The sequence below is a fragment of the Pelobates fuscus genome, chromosome 4 (genome assembly GCF_036172605.1).
Source record: "Pelobates fuscus isolate aPelFus1 chromosome 4, aPelFus1.pri, whole genome shotgun sequence".
Classification (NCBI taxonomy): domain Eukaryota; kingdom Metazoa; phylum Chordata; class Amphibia; order Anura; family Pelobatidae; genus Pelobates; species Pelobates fuscus.
In genome coordinates this window covers 385,484,539-385,496,978 of record NC_086320.1, presented here as the reverse complement: position 1 = coordinate 385,496,978, position 12,440 = coordinate 385,484,539, and the positions used below count along the sequence as shown (strand labels likewise).

Below are 12,440 nucleotides of genomic sequence, written 5' to 3'. Positions count from 1 at the left end.
AGGTGACTAATATTTATAGCACAACACTTTGAAACAAAGGCAAACACTTTTAAATCCCCAAGCACCTACATGAAATATTTTTGCAAATCACTTTCTTTTTCCATCTGTAAGCTTTCCCCGGGGCACTTTGTTCAGTTGTGTTCAGTTGGTATGAGGTTACAGGGGTCTGTTTGTATGAAGCAGAGGGGAATTACAGTAACACACGGTCTGCTTCAAGTCTTGGAATACCACAAAGCAGAGCCATTTGTTGTGTAAAACGGCTAAAATCCTCAGTATTGTCCATAAAACAGACACATGCAATAAGCCATGTTTAGTCCATCTTGCTTGGGAATAGTAGGTTACCGCCCTGGCATTCTCTAGCATTCCCACCAAACCCAAAATTCTTCTTCTTTTCCACCTGGTATCAGATGCATCTCCAAGGCTTGGAATTTGGAACCATTTATGCAACTTTATTTATAAGACTTAACATTTTCTGGAAGCAGAATACATGGGTAGCTTTTAGTGCGTGTACTCCAGTCTCCAAAGGATTGTGTGAATTTTTAGGCTTTGTGAGAGAGAAAAAGTTGGCTCTTCTCACCCTTAGTCTCTGGTAATAATGAAATCGAACAAGTCACATGCAATCTAATGGCCAGACTTTGGCAGTTACTAGAAAATACAAAAGTCCAACTGGACAGTAGCTCCGAGACACAAATGGTAATGTTTACATTCTGCGTGACAGCTCATTAAGACCTTTTTGTTGTACTGCAAAATGTGCTTCTCTGTATGTCGTGACTGGTTAAATCTGAGTTTATGTTGACCGAGGGCAGAAGCCGAGCCATACGTGTATAACAAACTAGTGGAGATCAAGAACGCCTGACTGCTCTGGTTTAAGTACTGAAGGTTAAGGGGGGTGGTAGAAGTTATAACTGCTCAATCCAGTTACTGCTGGCATCTAACAAGTTGTACGCACCGGTTTGTTCATAATTATTGCCCTGCCTCCACAAATATGCAGGACTTTGGAATGTGGTTGACCAGATGTAAATGTTGTAGAGTAGCAATGTGGCACCCGAGACATGCAATTCATTACCCACAATGCATAGCTCTATGGCAGACTTGGCATCATGGACGGTACATCCTACTCTACCCTCTCCCCCGACAAGCATGTGCTGGTCAAATAGCAGTGACAGAGAAGCAGAGAGCAGAGAACTGCCTGTGATGTAGTCCTTGTGCCTCAACACACAGCGTTTCTCCCTACAGTGTGAACTCACAGGAATTTAAAGTGAATTTCAAAGTTTAGGCAATAACCGAAATTATTTCAAAATTCTACAATTCATTTGTTTGCAGTTCAGCTATTTCTCACTTTAGTTAATATCTGTCACTGCGTAGGCCCGAATACTACTTACAGGTCGAACGCAGAGAGTGGAAGGACAGGCGGGAGAGGAGCCAATGCCGTAAACGGAAACTATAACTGCATCATATAGAAGGTAACCCGCTCAAAAACGGCTTCATACTGAATGGAGGGACAGCACCAGGTGACTCCAGGTACTATAACTAAGGATTGACCAAGATTTATACCGATAATCGGAACTTTCAAGCCGATAACTTACCGACATTCTTTTGAAAAAATTTACTATTTCTACACAAATCTGTTAACTGAACATGTTTATTTTTTTGCAATTTTTTTGTAGGGAAAGGCACAAAATATACATGCCAGTCAGAATTTTTTATGTTTTCAAGAATATATGTGTGTGTAGTGGATGCAGGGACAGTATTTGATTAGTGAATGCAGTGTGTGTGTGTAGGTATGTAAGGAGGGGGGCATTTAATTTTAAGGTTTTTTTTTTTAAATAAAAAAAAAAATAATGTAGTCCCCCACTTCTTACTTGGCCAGGGAGGGGGGATATGGCATTCCCTGGTGGTCCGGTTGCATGGACTGGGCAGTGGAGGGCCCGCAGCAAGCTTACTTACCTTCCCAGCAGCTCCCGTCTAACTCTCGCTGCCTGCGTGCCGCATTGCCATGGTAACCTGTGGAAACACTGACGGCCGCGGGACTTAGACAGGGGAGCTGAAGGGAAGGTAAGAGCTTGCTGCGGTCCCTCCAGGACCGCCGGGCTTGTCATGGGCCTGGCCGTCCTGGTTTGCATTATCTTTATCTATAGGCAGATATCGATATTGCCGAAAATACAGAATATCGGCCAGACCGATAATCGGTTGATCCCTAACTATAACCACTTCAATGGTGCCTACATTGTCCCTATAAAATTTCATATGTATACATTTTGCCATTAGCTCTGCTAGCACAATGTATAGTTGAAATTGAAAAATCCAAGTTGTGTAAGATGATGCATACTCTAAACGTACAGGACAAGCCCTTTGAATTTATTGGGCTGAATTCCTAGTTGCATGGAGGGCTGATACTTTTAGATTAGGGATCGACCGATTATCGGTCTGGCCGATATAATCGGGCAATATTCGGTATCAGCCTATGGAGGGCCCGCAAGCTCTTACCTTCCCAGCAGCTCCCGTCTAAATATTTGATTCCCGCGGCCGTCAGTGTTGCCACGGGTTACCGCGGCACGCTGGCCGCGTGATTTACACATGGGAGCTGCTGGGAAGGTAAGCAAGATCTTGCTGCAGGCCCCAACTGCACAGTCCATGCCACCGGACCACCAGGGAATGCAATAAACCCCCCCATGCCAGGTAACAAAGGGGGGGGGGGGGGGGGACTGAAAAAAATATATATCCCCCCCACCCCCAAATTAAATACCTACAGACACACACACTACACAAACACACTGCCTTCATTTTACGCACACTACATTCACTACACAAACACTCTGCATTCATTATATACACACACTACACAAACACTCTGCATTCATTATATACACACACTACATAAACACACTCTGCATTCATTATATACACACTACACAAATACAAACAGCATCCACTACACACAGCTCCCCTGTCTAAACACACTGCATCCACTACAGGTGGCATGTATATTTTGTGCATTTACCTTTAGAAATTGTTTATTTTTTCAAAATGGGAAATGTACATAATATCGGTTAGTTATCGGCTATCGGCCTGAAATCTCACAGATTATCGGGATCAGCTCTAAAAAAAAGAAAATTAATATCGGCCAATCCCTATTTTAGATCACCTATTATAAATGCATTGCTACCGAGAGCTGTCGTATAAGCTCCCACAATGCTGATGGCGACCTCTATTTGTAGTTGTGCGCTATGGAAACACATGGAGGAAGCAGACATATGAAACAAGCTTCAGGCGCACTGTAAATGAATATGTAATTGCTAGCATAATGTATAACATTATGTTGTTTAGTCATATTGATGGAGAGTGATAGACACACAGGATACTTCCCTTCAGAATATGCAAAAACAAACTTCACTGGTTTAAAATTCTTCCCACTGAGAGAATCTGTATATTTATGAATGTACAGAATGTTCTTCCTTAAGGGAGTTTTATAATGTCATCTTCTCCATGGGCCAAGGCTGGCTCACAAACCGGCAAGGGGGGAGTTTGGTCTCTGAAACGGTAGCCACTATAGCAGAATCTCAGGACGAGGACTAGACAGAAGCTGAATGTCGACATGTGAATGTTCATGCAATATCGAAAACCACATAAACATGATTCAGGGGTCATCTGGCTACTTCTGATTCTGAAGATTGTGGACACGAATGTGAGCCACGAGTGTCTCTTCCTTGTTGAAGCTCCGCTCACACTGGCTGCACTGGAAGGGCTTTTCCGAGGCGTGTGTAGCCTGGTGGGACACCAGCTGTGTCTTCAGGAAGAAGCTCTCATTGCACTGTGTGCACTTGAAGGGCTTGGTGTCTGTGTGCACGCCTTCATGGGTAATGAGCAGTGACTTGTCATTGAAGCTTTTTTCGCAGTGCCTGCATTTGTAAGGTTTAGGCTTCAAGTGGCACTCTCCATGCGCATCAAGGCTGCTCTGATTGGGGAACCATTTGTTGCAATGGTTACACTTTTGAGGTTTCTCGCCAGTGTGAGTTCTCTTGTGAGCCACAAGCAGTGCTTGATCGTTGAATTTCTTTTCACACTGGTCACATTGGAAAGGCTTTCCATCCTTGTGGATATTACTGTGGGCAGAAAGGAGAGAAGGTTTTGAGAAGCTCTCTTCACACAGCATACATGGGTAGGCCAGTTTTCCCGTGTGTGTACGTTGATGTGCTTCTAGAATTGACCGATCCCTAAATCGCTTCTCACAGTATTTGCACTGAAGTGGCTTGTACTCTGGAGGGGGACTGTCTTCGCCTTCGCCTTCGCCTTCACCTTCATAGGAGCTACAGCTGTCCGACCCACTCATGATAAAGTAGTTCTCTTTTGTAGTTACCGTCGTTTGTGAATGCTGCCTACGATGAACAATGAGCTCAGACTTGAAGCTGAAATATTCTTTGCAGACCTCACACTGATGTGACTTCTCCTCGTTGTGGTTCTTGCGATGGCTCTCGAGCTCGGCACTGTCTTTAAAACATATTTCACACTCAGGGCAATAATACTGTCTACGTTTTCTCAGGTTTCTACCATGGAAAGTTGGCGACTGAGTCTGGTCACTCTCACCTCCATTCTGCTCCTCCGGGCTTTCTTCCCGGCTTCTTTTTGCAGATATTTGATCCTCTTGCACATCACACTCAGTAACAATTTCAGTTTGTTGATCCTCCATTTCTCTAGAAACACCCAATGTCTGATTAATGTTCGTAACAGAACCTGTTTAAAAAATGAATAAATAAAACACGTTTTATTCCTTTGAATTTGACACAATGTAAATAAAGGTGATGGAGAATAAATGGTTGTACCTATGCAATGCTTAGTGACTATTCCTCTAGACATACAGAGCTCTATAGAATAGATTTATATTATGTTACATGGTGTCAGCCTCATGTTCTGCTTTCTACTTCTGTATTTCTTATTACTAGCTAAAAGTATATACCAAATACATGGCTTGGAAGACTGAATGGTCAGTAGGCCTGACAATACAAGATACTCGTGCTTTGAAAGGGTTAAACATACCATACCTGGCACTACATAAACATCCTGCCATTGGAATAAATAAAATTTTCTCTGGGCACCTGAAAATTTGATTTGGGTTTCTAAATCAAAGACTCATGTACATTAGTTAACCGAAGACATGAATTAAATTACATATTATCCTGTTACCCACAAATATCTGTACAGGCCTTGCTTTAATTGTTCTGTGGTTGTGAGACGGCAGAGGAATAGAGGTGAAGCTATTAACCCCTTAAGGACCAAACTTCTGGAATAAAAGGGAATCATGACATGTCACGTGTCCTTAAGGGGTTAAAGTCCCACAGGTGTAATTGATACATCTGAATATACCTTGCCAAACTCGCCTGCAGTACCAGAGAAAATGGAACTTGTAATAGATACAGGGAAATAAAGGGTTAAAAATGCCTTTGTCTTAGTTGTGTCTTTCCACGTCTACAGGGGTTAAAAGCAAGAAATGTATCTTTGCTGCATTCTGTTGCAAGCAGAAACTCCCCCTTTCTTTCTCACAGGTCAAGATAACCTTTGCATAGTTTAGAAAAGACGTGCTAGACATGCGCAGTAGACCAATACGTAATGTTATATGAATAATTATACTTTTTGCACTGAAGTTCTATGATTGCCTTCTGTTGTATACACCCCTAAGGAAAGTGTGTTTCATATATACAATGTACTCGCATTAAAAAGCAACTACTGGAACTTTATCTGACTGGCATGTGCATTGATTGTTCATTGCAGTGAACACACAGCGACAAGGGAAGCAGAATGGGTGAATGCATAAGTCCACGGCAGCAAAAGGGTTTAAAGGGACACTATAGTCACCTGAACAACTTCAGCTTAATGAGGTTGTTCAGGTGAGTGCTACAGCTACCCGGAGCCTTTTTCTTGTAAGCACTGTATTTTCTGAGAAAATGCAGTGTTTACATTGGAAGCTTGGAACACCTCTTGTTGCAGTCAATCAGACGGCCACCAGAGGGACTTCCGAGTTCAGAGGCCCTAAAAAGGCCTCTCGTCCGATGCATTCTGGGTGAATACATCAGACGGGCTATCAGCACACAAAGCACTGTGAACGCGCTTTGTGTGCTGATAGCCTGTCAGCACTGCTGCGGGCGTGGCTTCAGCTGACAGCTTCAGCTTCAGCTGACAGCTGAAGCCCGAACCCACAGGGAGCTGACTGTGCGGCGGGTGGGGGCCCTAAAATTATCAATAAGGGGGGGGACCTACTGTCCCCCCCCCGGCCCCCACCCCTGTGCGGCGGGTGGGGGCCCTAAAATTATCAATAAGGGGGGGACCTACTGTCCCCCCCCGGACAGTAGGTCCAATAAGGGGGGGACCTACTGTCCCCCCCCGGCCCCCACCCCTGTGCGGCGGGTGGGGGCCCTAAAATTATCAATAAGGGGGACCTACTGTCCCCCCCCCCCCGGCCCCCACCCCTGTGCGGCGGGTGGGGGCCCTAAAATTAAAATTATCAATAAGGGGGGGACCTATTGTCCCCCCCCGGCCCCCACCCCTGTGCGGTGGGTGGGGGCCCTAAAATTATCGATAAGGGGGGGGGCCTACTGTCCCCCCCGGCCCCCACCCCTGTGCGGCGGGTGGGGGCCCTAAAATTATCAATAAGGGGGGGACCTACTGTCCCCCCCCGGCCCCCACCCCTGTGCGGCGGGTGGGGGCCCTAAAATTATCAATAAGGGGGGGACCTACTGTCCCCCCCGGCCCCCACCCCTGAGCGGTGGGTGGGGGCCCTAAATACAAAGGGGGGGGGGACCCTAGTTAACCCTCCCCCCCCCCCCCCCCCCAAAAAAAAATTATCTCCCTACCTACCCCCCTCACCCTAAAAATAATGAGGGGGGGAACATTAACTAAAAACCTGTAAAAAAATAAAAAGAGATAAAAAAAACTTACCATTCGATGTTTTCTTTCTTCTAAAATCTTCTTTCTTCAGCCCAAAAAAGGCCAAATAAAAATCCATAATAACCGACGCAATTAAAAAAAAAAAAAAAAAAAAACCGAGCGCAAAAAAAATAATCCATCTTCACCCATGGAGGGCTCCGCGCAGACTGAGCTCCGCAGGGTGGGCAAGGCTTATAAAGCCTTGCCCCGCCCTGCAATTAGGCTAAGAACACTCTGATTGGTGGGTTTAAACCAATCAGAGTGCTCTTTGTCATTTTACAAGCGTGGGAAAGTTCTTTGGAATTTTCCCACGCTTGTAAAATGACACAGAGCACTGTGATTGGATGGATTTCAAGCCATCCAATCACAGTGCTCTGTGTCATTTTACAAGCGTGGGAAAGTTCTTTGGAATTTTCCCACGCTTGTAAAATGACACAGAGCACTGTGATTGGATGGCTTGAAACCCATCCAATCACAGTGCTCTGTGTCATTTTACAAGCGTGGGGAAATTCCAAAGAACTTTCCCACGCTTGTAAAATGACAAAGAGCACTGTGATTGGATGGCTTGAAATCCATCCAATCACAGTGCTCTGTGTCATTTTACAAGCGTGGGAAAATTCCAAAGAACTTTCCCACGCTTGTAAAATGACACAGAGCACTGTGATTGGATGGCTTGAAATCCATCCAATCACAGTGCTCTGTGTCATTTTACAAGCGTGGGAAAATTCCAAAAAACTTTCCCACGCTTGTAAAATGACAAAGAGCACTCTGATTGGCTCAAACCCACCAATCAGAGTGTTCTTAGCCTAATTGCAGGGCGGGGCAAGGCTTTATAAGCCTTCCCCACCCTGCGGAGCTCAGTCTGCGCGGAGCCCTCCATGGGTGAAGATGGATTATTTTTTTTTGCGCTCGTTTTTTTTTTTTTTTTTTTTAATTGCGTCGGTTATTATGGATTTTTATTTGGCCTTTTTTGGGGCTGAAGAAAGAAGATTTTAGAAGAAAGAAAACATCGAATGGTAAGTTGATTTTATCTCATTTTTTCTTTTTTACAGGTTTTTAGTTAATGGTCCCCCCTCATTATTTTTAGGGTGAGGGGGGTAGGTAGGGAGATATTTTTTTTTGGGGGGGGGGGGGAGGGTTAACTAGGGTCCCCCCCCCCCTTTGTATTTAGGGCCCCCACCCACCGCTCAGGGGTGGGGGCCGGGGGGGACAGTAGGTCCCCCCCTTATTGATCATTTTAGGGCCCCCACCCACCGCTCAGGGGTGGGGGCCGGGGGGGGACAATAGGTCCCCCCCTTATTGATCATTTTAGGGCCCCCACCCGCCGCACAGGGGTGGGGGCCGGGGGGGGACAGTAGGTCCCCCCCTTATTGATAATTTTAGGGCCCCCACCCGCCGCACAGGGGTGGGGGCCGGGGGGGGACAGTACGTCCCCCCCTTATTGATAATTGTAGGGCCCCCACCCGCCGCTCAGGGGTGGGGGCCGGGGGGGGGACAGTAGGTCCCCCCCCTCATTGATAATTTTAGGGCCCCCACCCGCCGCACAGGGGTGGGGGCCGGGGGGGGACAGTACGTCCCCCCCTTATTGATAATTGTAGGGCCCCCACCCGCCGCTCAGGGGTGGGGGCCGGGGGGGGGACAGTAGGTCCCCCCCCTCATTGATAATTTTAGGGCCCCCACCCGCCGCACAGGGGTGGGGGCCGGGGGGGGACAGTAGGTCCCCCCCCTTTTTGATAATTTTAGGGCCCCCACCCGCCGCTCAGGGGTGGGGGCCGGGGGGGGCAGTAGGTCCCCCCCCTCATTGATCATTTTAGGGCCCCCACCCGCCGCTCAGGGGTGGGGGCCGGGGGGGGACAGTAGGTCCCCCCCCTTATTGATAATTTTAGGGCCCCCACCCGCCGCTCAGGGGTGGGGGCCGGGGGGGGACAGTAGGTCCCCCCCCTTATTGATAATTTTAGAAAGCGAGCTGAGCTGTCAGTCAGACAGCTCAGCTCGCGAACGCGCATTCCGCGCACATGCGCGGTAAAGCGCTCAGGTTCTTCATAGGGCGGCATTCAATGCCGCTCTATGAAGAACGCGATTGGTCCAGCGCGAAGCCGTCCCATTGGGCCCCGCGATTTCGTCATTTTGACGAAAAAGGGGGCGCGGCCTAGCGGGGAGCTCGGCGCTGGAACGGAGGTAAGTTTTTAATATAAAAACACCGATTTTTTTTTTTTAATTAATGAAAGTTCATATAAAAGCAAGAAGGAAGGCTGGGGGACCTGTCTTTCTTGCTTTTATATGGTGACTATAGAGTCCCTTTAAGACCACGTGAAGAATTGCAGCCTAACAAAATGAAAGCAGATAACAGGGTGAATTAGAGTTTCAAGTTGAAAAAGTTACAAATTATTTCCCTCAAGGACTCCTACAGTCAAATGTATATGTTGCCACTGTGTTCTTCTATAAGACCATCTTGTTCCTAGCTAAAGCTAGTTCTGCCCAGTTTAGCGTTACACCAGTTTTGTAGATAAGAAAAGCATGCACTACAAAGAGCAACCCCCTCATTAGGAGGTAGAAAAGGCAATCCCCCATGAGGATAATAAATCTCATTGTACAAAACGTCTTAGAAATACAAACAGAAGCGGAACAGCCGAAGTGGTTCAATCAGACCACTAAGTCTGCACACCAGTGGGACATTCCAGGGATATCCCAGGGCTTAACCCTACACTATATGTCAAAAAAATAGCACTTCTCATTTGAGAATAGCCACCTGGATATCTGTAGACAGTATAGATGCTAATCACCATTGATGAACCAAGGATAGAAAATAACCTAAAACAAAATACAAAGATCGAATAAATACAAGCCTTATAAGGCTACTCCTATGCCATCATATACAAGTACTGGAAGGACGTGGTAAGACAATGGATATAGAAAATATATATAAAATAAAAAAAGCTTTATTGTAAACTTGTCAATAGATACCTATACAATCAGACCTCCATAAAACTATTGAAAGCAAAAACCAGGTGAGGTAATCACTCTAAGGCCCGAGTTAGATCTAAATTGGATGAATGTAAATTAGATACAGGTAATAAAAGAGGAGAGAAAGCAGTCTCTCTCCCTAGATCGGCAGAAGGAGAAAAGAAAGGGATGAATTGAGTCTTTTTTTATTCATTTTTTTCTCTCCTTCTGCCGATCTAGGGAGAGGGGCTGCTTTCTCTCCTCTTATTACCTGTATATAATTTACATTCATCCAATTTAGATCCAACTCGGCCTTAGAGTGATTACCTTTCGGCCTAACTAACGGCGCACCCCTACCCCATCCCTTCATTAAGCGCGCACCCCCATCCCCTCATTAAGCGCAGCCCCCATCCCCTCATTAAGCGCAGCCCCCATCCCCTCATTAAGCGCAGCCCCCATCCCCTCATTAAGCGCAGCCCCCCCATCCCCTCATTAAGCGCAGCCCCCCCATCCCCTCATTAAGCGCAGCCCCCCCATCCCCTCATTAAGCGCAGCCCCCCCATCCCCTCATTAAGCGCAGCCCCCCCATCCCCTCATTAAGCGCAGCCCCCCCATCCCCTCATTAAGCGCAGCCCCCCCATCCCCTCATTAAGCGCAGCCCCCCCATCCCCTGATAAAGCGCAGCCCCCCCATCCCCTGATAAAGCGCAGCCCCCCCATCCCCTGATAAAGCGCAGCCCCCCCATCCCCTGATAAAGCGCAGCCCCCCCATCCCCTGATAAAGCGCAGCCCCCCCATCCCCTGATAAAGCGCAGCCCCCCCATCCCCTGATAAAGCGCAGCCCCCCCCATCCCCTGATAAAGCGCAGCCCCCCCCATCCCCTGATAAAGCGCAGCCCCCCCATCCCCTGATAAAGCGCAGCCCCCCCATCCCCTGATAAAGCGCAGCCCCCCCATCCCCTGATAAAGCGCAGCCCCCCCATCCCCTGATAAAGCGCAGCCCCCCCATCCCCTGATAAAGCGCAGCCCCCCCATCCCCTGATAAAGCGCAGCCCCCCCCATCCCCTCATTAAGCGCAGCCCCCCCATCCCTTCATTAAGCGCAGCCCCCATCCCTTCATTAAGCGCAGCCCCCCCACCCCTTCATTAAGCGCAGCCCCCCCACCCCTTCATTAAGCGCAGCCCCCATCCCTTCATTCATCCTCTCCCCCCTATTCTCCTACCTCTCCCCCCCTATTCTCCTACCTCTCCCCCCCCCTATTCTCCTACCTCTCCCCCCCCCTATTCTCCTACCTCTCCCCCCCCATTCTCCTACCTCTCCCCCCCTATTCTCCTACCTCTCCCCCCCCCCTATTCTCCTACCTCTCCCCCCCCCCTATTCTCCTACCTCTCCCCCCCCTATTCTCCTACCTCTCCCCCCCCCTATTCTCCTACCTCTCCCCCCCCCTATTCTCCTACCTCTCCCCCCCCTATTCTCCTACCTCTCCCCCCCCTATTCTCCTACCTCTCCCCCCCCTATTCTCCTACCTCTCCCCCCCCCTATTCTCCTACCTCTCCCCCCCCCTATTCTCCTACCTCTCCCCCCCCCTATTCTCCTACCTCTCCCCCCCCTATTCTCCTACCTCTCCCCCCCCTATTCTCCTACCTCTCCCCCCCCCCTATTCTCCTACCTCTCCCCCCCCCCTATTCTCCTACCTCTCCCCCCCCCATTCTCCTACCTCTCCCCCCCCCTAATTCTCCTACCTCTCCCCCCCCCATTCTCCTACCTCTCCCCCCCCCTATTCTCCTACCTCTCCCCCCCCCTATTCTCCTACCTCTCCCCCCCCCTATTCTCCTACCTCTCCCCCCCCCTATTCTCCTACCTCTCCCCCCCCTATTCTCCTACCTCTCCCCCCCCTATTCTCCTACCTCTCCCCCCCCCTATTCTCCTACCTCTCCCCCCCCCTATTCTCCTACCTCTCCCCCCCCCTATTCTCCTACCTCTCCCCCCCCTATTCTCCTACCTCTCCCCCCCCTATTCTCTCCACGTGTGGGACTATATACTCCAACTCTCCCATTCTCTCTACCCCTGGAGTCCGCACGATATATTGCGTTATATCGCGATATAAGTCCATAATGGGCGCATCGACCAGGAATTTCTCACCCGGACAGCAATCCGCGCGGACACAGCTCGGGAGCACAACCGGAAGCCACGAACAGGCGCCAAAAGGGCACGCTCCAGCCGGAAGTACTGTGTATGAAATTTCCGGTCCTTGCTTAGGACGTCATATCCGGGGCCGAATCCTCACATCTGACTCCGCCCCCAACAATACAATGTCCCACATTAACCCCTAAACTGCCACATACTGTGTATTATTAACCCCTCAGCCCCACATACTGTGTATTAACCCCTCAGCCCCCACATACTGTGTATTATTAACCCCTCAGCCCCCACATACTGTGTATTATTAACCCCTCAGCCCCCACATACTGTGTATTATTAACCCCTCAGCCCCCACATACTGTGTATTATTAACCCCTCAGCCCCCACATACTGTGTATTAACCCCTCAGCCCCCACATACTGTGTATTAACCCCTCAGC

General features: G+C 48.6%; 1 protein-coding gene across 1 annotated transcript; it reads right to left on the bottom strand.

Annotated features, from left to right (window-relative positions):
* Positions 1 to 2,762: 2,762 nt before the first annotated feature.
* LOC134608198 (zinc finger protein 544-like) lies at positions 2,763 to 12,074 on the bottom strand. The gene is made up of 2 exons (XM_063450861.1): positions 12,002 to 12,074; positions 2,763 to 4,731 (listed from the first exon to the last, which is right to left on the bottom strand). The coding sequence occupies exon 2, from the start codon at positions 4,685 to 4,687 to the stop codon at positions 3,653 to 3,655; it is 1,035 nt and encodes a 344-aa protein (XP_063306931.1). The 5' UTR covers positions 4,688 to 4,731; positions 12,002 to 12,074; the 3' UTR covers positions 2,763 to 3,652.
* Positions 12,075 to 12,440: the final 366 nt, after the last annotated feature.

Excerpts from the sequence above, each read along its gene's own strand:
- LOC134608198 (XM_063450861.1), bottom strand. The coding sequence starts at position 4,687 with ATGGAGGATCAACAAACTGAAATTGTTACTGAGTGTGATGTGCAAGAG.